The sequence below is a fragment of the Alligator sinensis genome, unplaced genomic scaffold (genome assembly GCF_000455745.1).
Source record: "Alligator sinensis unplaced genomic scaffold, ASM45574v1 scaffold752_1, whole genome shotgun sequence".
Taxonomy (NCBI): domain Eukaryota; kingdom Metazoa; phylum Chordata; order Crocodylia; family Alligatoridae; genus Alligator; species Alligator sinensis.
Window position 1 is genome coordinate 3,032,948 of NW_005842000.1, and position 15,714 is coordinate 3,048,661.

The 15,714-nt window shown below is 59.0% G+C and overlaps 1 protein-coding gene across 1 annotated transcript; it reads left to right on the plus strand.

Annotated features, from left to right (window-relative positions):
- Window positions 1-13,226: 13,226 nt before the first annotated feature.
- On the plus strand, window positions 13,227-14,330 carry LOC112549942 (the record flags this gene model as incomplete). The annotated part of the gene is given in 2 exon segments (XM_025201753.1): window positions 13,227-13,643; window positions 13,645-14,330. Coding segments are annotated over 2 exon segments (1,098 nt in total), but the record flags the coding sequence as incomplete, so codon positions are not given.
- Window positions 14,331-15,714: the final 1,384 nt, after the last annotated feature.

Sequence of the window (15,714 nt, forward strand, 5' to 3'; positions counted from 1 at the left end):
CTGTGGGCATGGTGACCCAGGCTGGAGGGAGGGGCTCTGCTCCCCCCCCAGCATCAGTGGGCTGGGGTCCTCTCGCTTCCCCCATGCCCAGCTGCTCAGCGCCCCTCTCTCCGGCATGCCCGTGCCTTGTCCCAGCCAGCCAGGCCACAAACTCTGCACCCGCTGTTCCCGGGAGCACGCGTGCAAGTGCCCCCCGCTTCGTCCCAGGTGAGAGCACAAAAGACCGCGGGGGAAATGCACAAGCAGCATCCCCAGCCTGGCACCTTGCGACATGATGCTTGTCATGAGCTAAGGGGAAACCACCCTGGGAGGTTGTGCACGGCAGGAGGAGCGTGGAGGTGGGAGAAGCCGGGGATGAGATGCTGGAGTAGAAACCGAGGAGGGGAGGGGACGAGGTCCTGTTTGCAGCTGCCTGGGAGGCCCAAGACTGAGATCTGCAAGTGTCCCAGTGCCTCGCCTCCCCGTGCGCACACGCACTGTGTCTGAGGACCAGAGGCAGGGGCAGCCCCGCCACAACCCACTCAGGCCCAGGCCTTCCTTCTGGCATCTCTTAAGAGGGGTGAGCAGCGCAGGCACTTGTACTGGAGCCAGGCAAGGATCTGTGGGCTCCTTCCGGCAGGAACTTGCTGCGGGCCCAGGCGTGCGGGACCTGCTCCCTGCCTCTGCTCTACCTGATGACTGCACACGATGGGGGGAGCGTGCAGCACAGCAGTCACAGGCGGTGTCTGTACAGCCCGCGAGTACGGCCATACTACCATCTAGCTAACTGCAGGGCCGTAGAGCGAGCTAGCCGTGAGCACGCTTCGGCACCAGTCCCCTTCGTAGTCGAGGACGGGGGCATCGGGGATGGGCCGTGGCCTGCACGGCTGCTAGATCCTTGCTGTTGTAGACGCACGGGCAGGTGTGCTCACAGCTCGCTTAGGGAAGTGGCCACAGGGTCCCTCTGCCCACAGGGGCTGAGTAAGCAGCTTCCACCAAGGTGGGAAAGCCCAACTGGGCAGTCATTTCTGCTTTTGCTGCGTATGCGAACAAGAGGAACTCCCGGGCTCTGGCCTAGGGCAAGCCGGCCGTCATGCTCCTGCTGGGCAAGGACTGTCCGAGGCCAGGCGGGCAGGTGGGTGGGCACCAAGTAGACCAAGAGCTGTTCCCATGCTCTGGAGAGCTTTTCTGGCTTGCAGCCTGCCTTCGCCCCTGCTCACCACAACACTCCACCCCAGGGAAGATGCGCCAGCGCCGATGCCGTTCCCTGTATTTATATCTTATCATCAACAAATAGCAAAGGCATCTCGAGTGATTTGGAGCCGTCAAGCTGTGCGTATTGTCAGCCCATACAAATTCGTGTGCTTATTGCTGCAAGCCTCCTCTGCCCTATTGTTTGCAACACCCACATGTTGCATCCAGCCTTAATTGAGTTTGCCGGCGGAGCCAGGCCAGGACCAGAGGGACTGCACGTCTTGCTGCCTGTTGGCGCGGTGCCCCTCTCCACGGAGCCCCAGGCTGCACGAGGGGCTCCTGGCTGCTGCCATCACCCTGTGATTGCAGATTTCCAGCCTGCGTCCAGCCAAGGCCACCGCCACCCACCGAGGCAGCCGTTTGCTGCTCCCATTTTGACTTGTGCACAAGTGAGCAGCATTCAGTTCGTGAGCCTGTGAGAGCCATTTGGCCCCAGGGTGGAGCTCCATTGCAATTGGTCATTTGCTCCTACATTCAGGCCCATTTGGTCCCATGTTCGGGCCCTGTTTCAAGGCAGGCGGTCCCAGGGCTGTGTTGGAAATGCTCCCTTGCAGAGCAGTGGGAAGGTGGGGTCCGCGTGGGCTCCCTGCAACTGCCTTCATTCCCCCTCTCCATGCAGGGCCGACTTCAGAGCAGCTGCTCTGCTGCCCACGCAGGATGCAGGGCTCCTCTTTCCACAGGGATGCAGGGAGGCACGTCCAGCTGTCTGCAGCCTCGTGGTTATTTTTAATGGGAGTCAAAATGCCGGGAGGCCTGTGCCGCTCGGGCATGCCTGGGCTGCTCTCCTGCCCCGCGCCGACGGCTTAGACAACCTGTTTGAAGGCGCTTATGAGGCGGAGATGCCGTGCTGGCAGACAGCAGCTACAGAGCAGCGAAGAAGGAAAGATACTGAGCACGGCGGGGGGGGGGGGGGGGAAGAAAGCAGGGAGAAGGCCCGCAGGTGGAAGCATGAGTTGTGCATGGGAATCAGCTGGTGTTGCTCCCCTGGAAGAGGCAGACGATCAGCTGTCCTCCCTCCAGAAAGTCCCTGTCCAAGAGTGCCGGGTCTTCCGGGACCTGCCCCTCGAGGGGGGCCCTGGCGCAGTGGTAGGGGCTGCAGGTTAATAAGGACCTGCCTGAGATGAGAGTGCCGTTCCCCCCGATGTTGGGCGCCCGCGCGGGAGCACAAGAGCTGGGAGCCTTTCAGAAGGCATAATGCCATAATTAGTAGTTTCCTTCAGAATCAAACACCCACAGCGAACAGGAGGCTTGCTGTGCTATTCATCAGGGGAAGGGTAGTACTGCCAGACTCTAAATACTATTATTGGGCAGCCAGGCTTCGCTCAGAAACTTTAGCTGCTGCTTCTTTATTTAACCTGCAATTGCCACTTCAGCTGAGAGAGCGGCACGGAGGGCTGGGCCCGGGTTTGCCTTCACCTCTGCAGCTCTTCCAGGCGGGTTCAGAAGTCATGCAGCAAAGGGGCTGGGTGTTCGCACCCTCTCGGCGGGTCCTGGCCAGGCTCGGTGCGTCCGGAGCTGCTCTGCCAAGTGCAGTCATAAGTAACTTGCAGTCGCGCCTGGGCTGAGGAAGGGGAAGCTCCCAGGAGAGCTTGTCAGGAACAGATTTGCTTTCACTGCTGAGTGGGGCCGGCCGTGCGGGAAGCACTCTCCATCCTGCTCTCAGGGAAGCACGAGGGACGCGGCTGGGAGACCCTCTGGGTTGGTTGCTGGACAGGCTGCAGGCCCTCGGAGTCTCTTTCCAGTAGCCTCAGCTAAACGGCCAGCCCTGGCTTCCCTTCCAGGGCTCAGCGTTATGTGCAGCGATGCAGAAGCACGACTGGGGCCTGGGAAGATCCCTCTTCTCTGTGGTGCCATGTTCCCATCTTGCAGCCCAGCCCCAGGTCTCAGCCAGTTTGTTCATGACTCGGTCTTGAATGGGTGCATGCATGTGACTGCCGTCTTCCCTAAGGGGATGCACCCCCTTCACCTGCTCCACGAGCAAAGGGTATTTCCCTTCACCTGTGCTCTCCGTACAGGGGAAACAAAGATCTTCCGTTGCCTCGGCAGGGTATGAACGTCAGCTCGAGCCCTGGGAGAGGCAGGCAGTGCCGGCATCCCTCGTTGAGAGAGGTGGGGAGCACGGGTGGGTTGAGGCCACTCGCTTAGCTTGGCTGTGGGATGTCCCGTATGAGTCCTGGGCACTGTGCACTCAGGTCGGCACCATTCAAAACCCAGCTGCAGGCTGCGTCCAGCTCTGCCCCCAGCCTGGCAGCCGCCTTTGCAGACTGAAGTGCTTTGCGTGTGCCCCGGTACGTGCTAGCATTTGTCCCGCGGTCCCAGCCAGTACTCCACGTCCCTGATGCAGGAGCAGATTTCTGGGCAGGACGCCTACCCGGCTAATGGGAAAAGCTGAGTCCGGGGGCAGCCACACACCAGAGGAACGCGCTCCCTACCCTTAGTCCGATCCTGCCCGAGTCCCTGCAGCCCCCTCACCTCCTGCCTCCGGCTCTTGCTAGGCAGGGCCGGAGTGCAGACACCTCCGCCTGCACGCCTGGAAGAGCAAAGACTCAATGCAAGCAGCATCCCCGCACAGCCCCCATGCACGGACAGGCAGGTCTTTAGCGGAAGCTGCCAGGGGAGCTGGACTGGCTCGGAGATAGCCTTTGCCATGAGCTTATTTTCAAAGCTAAATGCAGACATCCTGGAGTTTTAGGCCCCAGCTGTGGGGGCCTGACCCAGGCCCCTCTGAAGAGCCTGGGGTCCCTGGCAGGAGGGGTACGCAGTCCCGCTCCCAGGGCGCTCCAGCTTCATTGCAAACCCCGGTTTCGCTCTGTTCTCATGCGAGCAGAGACGGCGGCGGGGCCATTTGGGAAAAGCGACTGTAATCAAAAGAGAAAAAAAGATCGGTTAGGCCAGATCCAGCATTAAAGTCCCGAAACACTGACTCCAATCAGGGCTTTTTTCCCCCCACCATCCCCTTTCAAGAGCTTCCTTTTCTGCGTCTGAGTTTCAAACAGCTCAGAGACCAGCAGCAATCGCTCATTGGCAGCATGAGGGATTGGAAATTATGCAGTACGGCGGAGCAGTTTTGAGCCCCAGCTCAGCGGGACCTCACACTGACGTTTCTGACAAAGTTTTGGGCCTATTAGGCTGGCTGAGTTCTCTCGCTAATGGAAACATCCCTTTTATTCCCTGCTCGGCCTTTCTCCTTTAGAAATCAATATTTTACCATTGCAATGAGACAGAACAATGCAGAGTGAGCAGTGACACATCTTGGAGGATGCTGCCGGATGGATGGCAGCCGTAGACGGCGGTGCACCCTCTGCTCAGCCTGTTGCATCTCGGAGCTCCACCGAGCTTCGCGGGATCCCTGGCAGGCAGCAAAGGCTTTAAATCACAAGTAAAAAATGGCACGAGGTGGGGCGAAAACACTGGAGGTGCAGATGTAGGAACTGGGGAGAGTTCCTCAAGCCTCAGAGCTGCCGAAAGGATCCTCACATAGGGGTGAGCCTAACTCCAGAGAAGTCACGGCAGAGATGTCCAGTGCTTTTCGTGGGCGTTGCATCTGTCAGAGCTGTGCTGAAGTCCTGCGATGCCCAGACTAGCTCAGCCGGCGTGCCCAGAACTGTAAGCCGTCGCTTGCAAAGGCAGGCAGGAAAAGGAAATATATAGAGAAGTTGTCTCCTTTGGGGGTGGGGAACTGTATTTAATACACCAGGCCCTTTTTCTCCTTCCCCACCATTGCAGTTCTCCGATCCGCCAGCCGGGCTCATTTTCCAGGGGGAATTCACAACTGCTCTGTCCCACGGCAGTCGTTCTCACCCCCAGACGTGGCACAAGCCCCCCGGGTCCTGCAAACGAAGCTACCGGTGCATTTTACTGCCATGAGATAAGAGATGTGCCTCTCTCATCAGCAGGCAGGGGAGACCGGTGCAGAGGTGGCCTGTCCAGCTCAACCAGGAGCCTGGGGCCTCGGGCATCGGGCTTGACCCGAGCACTCCCAGACCTCTAGGGAGAAGAGGCAGGAGCCTCGGGGTTTATTCCTCATGACGGGGGCTTTCCAAAGTAGGTATTTGCTATTCCACCACTGGTATTTAGCACCTACGGAGAGACGAATGTAGCTGCAGCCTCGTTAGGTACCATGCCAAATGAATCCAAGACATCCAGTACAGAAGGAGCTTAAATTAGTTTATCTGATGTTAGGTTGTACTAAACAATATGTTAACTTGATGATGGGGGGGTAGAGGGGGAAAGAGCCCTTCTGCCAGTTTATAAGGAGCAAAGCACGGAGGCTGCCAAGCCTGAGATGAGCAAGAATCTGACTGGCAGGGGGAAGGGGAACAGGCATTCGGGTTGGTATCTGTGGGTGTCATGAGATCCCGAGCGAGGGACCCTAACAGTCACCGTTGAAATAGCCGCCGTTCTTCCCTTACTTCCCTTTGTGTTATGTGTTCATTGAAGACGGCAGTCTCCCATTTATCCCAGCAAGAGAGCTCCAGCCACCAGTAGAGATGACTCAGAGCAAGCAGCAAGATTCAGCTCACCCAGACCCTTAAATAGCATCCACAAGCTGCAGGTGATGCAAGCTCTGCTGGATGTGCCCCTACCCACAGCTGCGGGCTAAGGAAGCCAGCTAGGGTTGGAGCGTCGCTGGGCCTGGCATGGTCCAGGAAACATGCAAAGAGGTGTCTGTTTGGAGATCTACTTTACTGGACCAGCTGTGCAGTTGCAAGAGATGTGAGACAAGCCTTGGGACCCTTTTCAGACCTCAAAAAGAGGGGGGGAACTGTGTGTCTTGCATAAGGAAGCTAAAGCGGTTACAAGGGAAGGGAAACCCATATCTTGTGACCGGCTTGCAAAACAGAAGGGCTGCTTGATGATGGGTTTTTTTTCCTCGTGAGTTCCTTCAGAGGCTGTTCGGATGGGACTCGGCTGTTATGTGTCTCCCTAGTCTCCCAATATTTAAAGAGGAGCTGCAAAGGCAAACAACTCGTGTGTGCTCTTGGCTATGCCTTTTGAAGAGGGCCTCAGAGCAATTCCAGCTGTTATGCCTTCAGCCAAGGTGCTTTACTCTAGGTTTTTCCCTTTACACTATGCATCCCCAGTCCTCTGTGAGCTGCCTCTGCTGGAGATGCTGGGGGTCCTGGGAGGCTGGCGATACGTGGGCTGAAACCTGAGCTCTAGCCCCAAATGAGAGGAAAAAGTGAACATCTTAGACGGGGAGCATCCACACGAATGAGGCCATCGCCCAGTGGCAAAACTAGGGCACACAAATATAGAAACATAGAGAAGTAAAGCTGGAAGGGACCTCAAGAGATCATCCAGTCCAACCGGGGATCTTGTTTTCCAGCTTGCCGTTCACAGCCACCGGTTGTTATTGTGGGTTAATTGGGGAGCAGTATTTCAAATCACACTCAACTTAAATCTAGTGGCACTCGAGAGCTCTGCCAGGAGCAGGTGATCTTACGTCCTTGGTCAATGACTTCTGCAGAACAATTTCAGTCTGATTGCTCGGGGTTGCGCGGAGAAGAGGAGGAGAGGGACTGCCGCGCTGTCCTCTGCCCCGCTCCACATAATGCTAATCCTGCGCTCATTAGCGGGGGGTGCAAGGTTTCTACCTGCCTTATTTCCCTGGCCTTTTCTCCAGCAGAGGCTGGCATATGAACGTGCCTCCAGTTACTAAAACACAATTTATTATTGCTTGCATGGCAGCGTCTGGAGGCTTCGGGCCCTGGCAGGCTAAGCTGCTGTGCAAACACACGCAGATGGGGTCTGCACCCGGGAGATCTCCCTTGGATCTTAGCTAGTGCTTTGTCTCTGCTCGGGCTAGGCTAGGTCCTGATTAGCCTGCGGCTTTGAGCCTTCACTTTCTCTGTCTCCTGTCACCTGGAGTGGTGGAAACAGCAATTTAGCCGGGCTTCCTTAACACGTTCAGAAGAGTTTCCTATTGGGGAATTCCTGCTAGCCTGTGTCACAGCAGGAAAGGTGGCTGTATCCTGCAGGAGAGCCTGGAAGCCTGGCCTGCTGTGACCTGGAGGGGCCGGGATGGGAACAGCCTGGACAGGGGGACGGACGGTGGGACTTGGGCAGGGACTGCTGTTATGATCAGAAATACCTGCCGGGGGGGTGTCCGGAGCAAATTGGGGCCGAATCTCTAACGACGGTCCGTGTGGCTGCAGCTAGTAGTGATGTGCCTGCCACCGGGCTGGTCCCACTGGGCTTGATGGGAAAGGCCCCTTGTTTCCTTTGCACGAGGGCAGCCCAGAGATGCCCTCAAATAGGTGGCCGTCCGGAGCAAAACCAGGACAGGACCAGGGAAGCAGAATCCTTCCCTAGAAACCCAGTGAGAGCTGGGCGTGCAGGTGCTGGCGGCTGGTGGAGGGTGGGAAAGGGTCCCCCGGGCTGCCTTCTGGCCGCCTCGCTCCTGAGCCACGCTGCAGGAGACCTGAATGTGGCCCCGCGGTCGGAGGTGCCCCGTTGCGGGGAGGTTTGAAGACACTGGGAGCGCTGGGGCCCGCGGACTTGTACAAATGCCGCGTGGATCCCGCGGTACAACGCTGCTGGTTTCCTTCCCCGAGTGGGAGCCCCTGGCTCGTTGCTCCCGGACGCTGGGGACGTGAGGGCGATGACCCGACACCCCTCTGCATCTTCTCTGCAGAAGCCACTGCGGCTATATCTTCTAGACCCTCCTGATTGCCAAAGGGGCTTCCAGCTTCCTCTCCCGTTGCTCAGAGCCAGAAGGAAGACGCATTGTCCGCCCTTACCCCGGGGACGGTTGGGTTCAGAGGCTCTGAGACTGTCAGCGCAGGAGAACAAGGCTGCTACAGAGGTGGCTGCCAAATGCTCACGGACCCCAGCCCTCCCCTTTCAACCAGGGGCTGAAAAGGGCCTGGAAAACTCATGCATGCCCGGCTGAGGTAGCATTGTTGGCCACGGCTAGAAAGCCCTAGCAGTGATGTGCTGTGTGAACAAGCAGAGACAAACAGCGTAGTCCTTTGATCCTTCCAAGTCCCGCTGCCCGCGGACAGGACGCGATTGTTCCTGATGTCTCGGCCTGTGTTCAGGGCATCGTGCCTGGCTGCTGGGGCTCCCCTGGGGAGGAAGGAGAGGCAGAGAGCACGCGGACGGGAGCCTGAGGGGTCCCGGGTGCAGGGTAGCTATTGCTGTGCGAATCGTGGAATACACTGCAGCCGCGTAGCGGGAAGGCACGGTGCAGCGGGGCACTGGGGTCGGCTCCGGGACTGCCCGGGTCCCACGGCGGGCGAGTGCCCCCGGCGTCACTGGTGGGCAGGTGTCCTAGGGCTGAACAAAAGGGGCAAGGCTGATGAGCCACGCTGCACTGTCCATGCGGGAGAGGTTGGGGTTCAAAAAGCCATAGAAAAGGAGGGCTGGAAGGGACCTCAGGAAGTCCCACCTCGTGCAACCGCCTGCTCCAAGCAGGACCAGCCCCAACTACATCATCCCAGCCAATATCTTGGGTTTAATATCAGGAGCCTGAGCTCTGTCCGTGGCTTTGGGAGAGGCCGGAGGAGCACTTGTACATATTGCGAGAGGCCTGGCTGCAGCTTCCAGTCCAGAGGCCCTAATCTCTGGCCTTTGAAAGCATCTCCCACCAGATCTTCAAGCTCCCTGCTCCAGCGAGCATCCCCCCACGCACGGCCTCGCTCTCTCTTGGGGGGCTGCAGGGCCCGTGGAGCTAACCCTTCCTCCCGGGCACCCAGACACCCCTGCCTCAACCTGTCTCCAGGAGTGATGTTCCAGTGTTAATGAAGGGATCTGCTGGTGTGCTGACGCCAGACAAATTTATTTTGCCCTTTCCAGCTGCTGCAGCGGAGGCTGTCTCTGATTTGTGTTGTGTCTGCTGGTGTGAAGGTGAGAACGCTTTGCAGTTATGCAGAAATTAAGTAGGAGAGGAGGAAGAGGTGGCGGGGAGGGGGGAGAAAGAAGGCGGGGGTGTTTTTACAGAGCTCCTCCGAGCACCCCCAAAGCTCGTAAATCGGGTGCCGTCGCTGCAGTGTCTGTGCCAGGGGACGAGGGGGCTGTAGCTGCTCCCACCCATGCACGCCCTAGTTGCATGGCAGGGGTCCTTTGGGGGTCTCGCCTCCCCTCCCCTGGCCCACAGCTGGGTTAGCACAGAGGGATGCTGCACCGGAGAGAGCCAGACACGCTCAGGGGGGTTTTGGCTGCTGACACCAGGCCCAGGTGCTGGGCGCTGGAGCTAGGCACATCCCTAGGCAAGCGGGGTGACCGGCAGGTGATGCCTGGCTGCAAGGGGCAGCTGAGGGGTGCAGGGCCGGGTCTCCAGCGCACCACACCGGGGAAGATCAAAGGCTTCCCTGTGCCGTCAGCTCAGGGGCTCATTAAGGGTGGGCTTGAGGGTGGCGACGGTCCCTTCTGACCTTGTGATCTCACCCCCAAAAACACGTCGCCCCCCACAAGCCGTGGAGGCACGGATGCTGGGAGTGCTGCCAGCTCTCTCCTGCCAGGCCTGATGGCCCTGAGCCACGTGCAGACGGGGAAGGGGGATACAGCCGGTGTTTCACTTGGGATCCCCCCCAGCACCCGCTTGCTTCCATCGGGGAGGGAAGGAGGCTCTGGGTCTGATTCTCCGCCAAGGGGCTGGAAGCCATGGGGTCTGAGCTCTGCTCTGCCCCTGCCACCTGCATGCGGCGCGGCCAGGGCAGCGTGGCAGCCCTGTGCCCCTCCCCGGCTCCCCGCGTGGCAGGGAGAGGACTCTGTCTCTTAGTGCCTGGAGGTCATCAGAGCCAAGGTGCGGTGGGAGCCTTTAGTGAAGCCCCTTCTGGAGCCCCTGAGGCTGGGGCAGGCCGAGGCGCTCAGTGTGCGATGAGTTATCGCCTGGCTTTTTTTCTTTCTTTGCCCTCTCTCTGTTCTTCGGTGATTGCAAAGTGTTATCGGAAGCGAGCATCCAGCATTAGGACAGCCGATAATGTTCTTCTGATTTCCGGGCCCGGCTGTCTGGAGCTCGTTGCTGGCTGGGTGGGCTGATAAGGTCTTGCAGAAGCTGCAGATAACTCCAGATGCTGTCGCCAAGGCATTTATCACGTTCGGCTATCTCTGTCCATAGCTTCCTGCTAGCTGGGGCTCTCTGCTGAAGGTGGTGGGACTTTGAAGTGCAGGTTTGGAGAGGGCTTTGTCCAGCTTGGCATTTCTTTAACGTGAGCTGGACGCGGGGCAGGCTAAACCATGCGATCGTGGAGCTGCCCTGGTTGGGGATCTGGTCCCAGCTGCTCTGTGTCTTGCTGGACCCCCAAAAGACCTCGGTTCTCTTCCCCGACCCCTGCTGATGTGCGGGCTGGCACGACGCCCGGAGCAGCCCCGTGCTTGCATCTGCGCTGCTTCACCGCAGCAATGCTGCAGATGTGGTGCCGGGGGGGGCGGTGGACGCGAGGGTCACAGCTGGAGCGGTCTGTTCTGGGTCGCTGGCAGCTGCTGTTGCGTTCCCGGGCGGGCAGCCACTTTTCCCACTTGCGGCTGCTGGAGGGTCTTGCTGGGAGCGCGCTGGAGAGCTCTCGCCCTGTCCACGAGCGCAGCAAGATCGCTGCGATTACTTCCAGCTCGGGGCCGTTTCCCCAGCTCCTCTCTGCCGGTGCCCCAGGCCCTGGGTCAGCAGCTTCCCGGGGTCTCGGCGATGCGTCACGGCTGACACGCGTGTCTGCGACTCTGTCCCCATCCACCTCTCTGAGACACAGCACCCTTGCCCCCCCGGGTAACTGGGCGGGGGGCCGTGCTCAGAGGCGCGGGGGCATTTGGGGTTTGGATGCAGGCGAAGGCGCTGCGGGAGCTCCGGCACGGGGGGAGTCCTTCTCTTTGCCAGGTAAAATCAGGCCTGTTTTGTATCGGACTCTTGAACCAGCAACAACCTCTTAAATCAGCTACAGGGCTGGTTGTTGGCTCAGTCCTGACCATCCTCTCCGCCTGCCAGCCAGTGCCCAGAGCCATCTGTCTGGAAGAGGAGACTCTGCAATGCCCTGCCCTGCCCTGCCCGGGCGGGTGAAGATGCAGGGACACGGCCCAGGGATTGCGGGCGGCTCTTGGCAAGCCCCCTCTACGTCCGGGAGGGGAGGCTTTCCCGTGCCGTGTACCAATCCTGACTGAGAGCTGTGCCCGGCCTCCTGGGTGCAGATGAAAAGCTCTTTGTCCGCTGCTTGGCCTCCGCTAATTGGCCGGACACCTTGGAGAGCGTTTCCAGGCCTCAAAAATGAACGAAAAGATTTATTGAAAGAAATGCGGCGCCCTGGCCTGGCTCGCGCAAGCCCCCTCCATGCCCGCCTCTCCAGGACGTTCTCTCGGTGGCGGGGTCTGGAGCATCCTCCTGGTTAGCGCGGTGCCCGGCGCAGCTGCTTCTCCATCACGGAGGTCGGCGTTGCAGAAGAGGACTCGGGAAGCTTCACTGGGTGGATCAAGTGCATTGAAACATGCTGAGCTGAAAGAGTTTATCTCGAAGGCGGGGGATTGAAACTGCTGTAATTGCTACCCTTTCCCTTCCCCAAGGTCTGAGGGATCTTTGTTTAAAACGCCCCGTGTGGATGCAAATCTGATTAGCAACAAAATTAGCGTGGCCACATCCTCCAAAGAGACGGTAGGGAAGTCACAGAGCCAGTGGCAAAATACGAGCTTGCGGGAGGGAGAGGAAGTCAACTGGCTGTCTCGCCAATAGAGCGCGGCAGCGATCATCACGCCCCAGCTTTCTCAGCCACGGCTCCTAACCATGGGTAGAGCCGCGAGCCGGCCAATTAGCGGCATCGTCGCCCGGAGGATTAACAAATGAAATCATCGTCAGTGTAACGTGAGTCACCATCACAAAGCATAAGCAGTTAACACCATTAATTAGTCATCGCATGAATTCCAACCCAAACACCAAAGCCTTCCCAACGGCGGGGCATGGGGGAGCGACGCTGGCCCTGGGGAGCGGGGAAATAGTTTCGTGTGGATGCAGCCAGGATTGTGGTTTGCAAGGTGGGGGAGACCACGTCCAAACCGGGGTGTTGAGAGCAAACAGCCCCGAGGGCCCCGAGTCCGTTGATGTCAACCAGGCCTGCATAGTGAAAGCCGTCCTTCCCTAAGTCTTCCCTCCCCCATTGCAGGGCAGATCAAAGCTTGGGAGCTCCTCAAACTCATCCCCTTGCTCTGGGCAGGACTCTCCCTGTGTAAAGCACCCCAGAGAGAGGTGCGTCTGACCCGGCTCTCACCTGCCTGCCAGGGACCGGGCGCTGCGCTCTCTTCAAGAAGCGATGGGAAGTGTTTGCTGGAGGTGAGGAGTCTCGTGGGAATCAAAAAGGAGGAACCGTGCGTGAATAATAGATGCATCTGCGGTATAGCTAGCAGAATCAACATGCAGAAGGGCTGGAAAGCCACGAAAGCCAGCCACGGACTCTGCAGGTTGCAAAGAAGTTTCCCTCCTGAGCAGGTGACGGCGTCGCCTTCCCTATCGTCACCCTTGTCGTGGCTGTTGTATCGCACTGGGGCCAAGCGACCCTGGCTGTGCACGCGGTCCCTGCCCCTTGGCGTGGCTTTTCCATCTTACTCTGAAGCGGGTGGGTCCACCTTCAGCAGAAATGAGATATTGCACTAGGATAGGGGTTGGATTAGATGACCCCTGGAGATCCCTTCCAGCCCTTCGTTATGGTTTCTATGATGGGACGAGGTCATTCGCAACTGCTTCCTGTTGCTAACGAGCTAGAAGCTTATTTATGTGAGTGGGTTGTTTAGGCAAGGCCCTTTCCCCGCTTGCCCTGCCTATGCACAGCGCTATTCCCATTAGGAGGAAATGTTTCCTTGTGTCTAAGCAGAGGATTTCCCCTTTGAGCTGGCAGGAAGGGCAGAGTTTGCTCCTGTTAGGTGCTTTCTTGCTCGGCTGTCACAGGGGCTCTATCATCCCCGGGCCGGTGGCTCATGTTTGCCCTGAGCTGAGCTCCAGTGAGCAGGATGTGGCATTCACTCCTTGCTGGGGATTTCCCAGGCTTGGGTGAAAATTTCTTCCGTGCACGGGGCCTGTTGTGCATGGTCTCTTCTGTGCCTGCCTGGATGATCCTGAACTCTCCTCCTGCCACGTGGCTCCACGGTGCAAGCCCAGTGCCTCTGCCCCCTGCATGCACCTGGCACCCGGCCTCCGGAGGGAGGCAAACTGGGTTCCTAGGATGGGGATTAGTGAGGCCCTTTGGCGTGGGAGAGCCACTTGCACACCTGAGCGGCCTCTCATCCTGGCCGGCAGCTCAGCCGAGCGTCGGCTGCACCCCGGGACGGCACAAAAGGCGAGGGAACAATGGGATTTTTGCAAGCGCACAAAGCACCGACGCCAGGCCCGGCGCGGGCAGACGGCAAGCGGCGCGCTCCACGGGGCTGTGTCTGCGCCGGGCCTGCCCGCCACGGCTCTCGCTTTTCTCATCTCCGCGAGCAAAAAGAAAGAAAGAAAAAAAAAAATGTTTACAGCGAATTTGCTTTGCTGCGGGATACGTTATTTTTACACGTTGCTATAGCTACCGCTACCATCATAAAATTAAGCTTGAACCTGGTGGAAGAAATGGATCTGTCAGAAGCAATTATTTAAAAGAGCAAGTTGTTTATCCCTCGCCCCCTCCTCCCGTCTCCCCTGCAACCGGGCTGCCACGTCTGCCGGCGCGGGAGCTGGGGCTTCTGTTTGCCGCGACGGCAGCGCCAGCATCCCGAGTAGAGGTGCCGTGCCGGGGGGAGACGACAGACGGCCCCCGACGGCGTCTCCCCCGCCCTGCTGCCACGCCACGGCCTGGTCACCTGCGGGCTCTCCGCTCGCGCCGGGCTCCCAGGCACGTTGAGTCGCCGGGTGAGAAACGTGACGGGAGTTTGAATCGGGCACCTAGAAGCGCCAGGCTCCTTGTCCTCTGTCTTTGCCAGCTCCCAGTTCACTTCTTCCTGCCCTCTCCTGCAGGCTCCTTTGGAGCCTCCCCTCCCACGCGGCATCCGCAGGGCATCCAGGCAGCACTGAATTTGAGCGGGGTTGGCGCCCAGCGTAGACAAAAGCCCCGTGGCTTCCCCCGTCTGTGCTCAGAACTGATTTTCGACGCTCCGCCAGGCCTCTCCATCAGTTTTTGTTTTTTCCTTTTCCCAGTTCTCTAAATATTTTCCCCGTTCCCTTGCACTTCTCATCAGAGGGTAGCTGTGACTGCCTGGCTGTAGCTGCCAACTTCCTGAGGCGTGCAGCCAAGCGGAGGAAAGTTTTAAGGAGGCTCCATCTGCACGGCGTGAACCGCTTGTATCGCTGCCCGTTCCCCGGGCGCCGGGAGTGGCACAGCGGCTCCCCGGTCGAGTCCCCAGGCGGGAGCGCGGCGGGTGTCTCCCCTCCTGCCTTGTGTTGGCTGCACCTAGCACGATGCCGGCTGCATCTGCGGGTGGGCCCACCCGGGGGGATTCAGAAGGCGGGTGCACAAGTGATTTAGGAACCTGTGCCTGCTCCGGCGGACATGCCGGTGAGATGTGTCCTGGGCAGCGTTTCGGTCTGCTCTCAGCAGCCTACAAATGAGAGGCCGGCCATCTGGAGCTGGAGGTGGAATAAAGGTAGAGATCGCCGTCTCCAAACTGCCTGGGAGTTTGTTTTCAACATCTCCCCCCCTCCTGGCCTGCCATGGCTTGCTTGGATGGGTTCAACATCTCCACCCCTCCTGGCCTGCCATGGCTTGCTTGGATGCAGAAATGCTGCTCAGGAAGGAAAGCTGGTCCAGTGCTTAGAGCCCCAGTCTGGGGTCTTGGTTGGGGCCCTGTGCTGCCACAGACTTGCTGCGTGGTCTTGGGCATGTCACTTAGGCTGCCTCTCCCAGTCCCCAGGTGTGACCACACGGGCTCCCTGAACCCGGCCGTGCAAACCCTGGGAGCTCAGCTGATTTTCCAGCCATGAAGGCGCTCCTCGTTGCTCGGCACATTCGGAGCTTTCCCAGCTCGGGGTGCCCGCCGGCAGCCAGCCCGCAACTCCCTGCTCCAGGCTCTCAGCCCTCTGCACCCCTCTTCCTGCCCCACTTGTCTGCAAGGAGAGTCGAGAGGGATTCCTAGAAGGGCTCGGCTTTGCATGAAAGCCAAACAAAGTGGGTGGGCTTGAGCATGATGTGGAGGGAGGGGAGAGGGTCACGTGGCCTCTGCTGAAGGTGGTCTTGAGGTCAGCCCTAAATAACGGTGCTGATGTGTCCTTGGTTGCTCCGTGCCAGGGTAGGAGAGCCAAGGGCTGCATTGATGCGGCGCACTGTGCAGAGCGAACCCTCTGCTCCAAACAGACAAGATTTGGGGGGGTAAATCCGGTATCTTTTATTAGACCAACCCTCAGCTCCATTTCTCGTGTGCGTGGGGGTCATTCCCTTTGTCACACCAACCCAAATCCCCACTTTGTGCAGCGAAAAGCATGCAAAGAACGGGGGTCCCCCCCCAGGCAGATCTGTCGGAGGGTGCAGGAGCAGCGGGATGCCCTTCCTCGCAAGACATCCAGGCTCCAGGCCTGTAGATCCATCCCTTCTCCCCCTC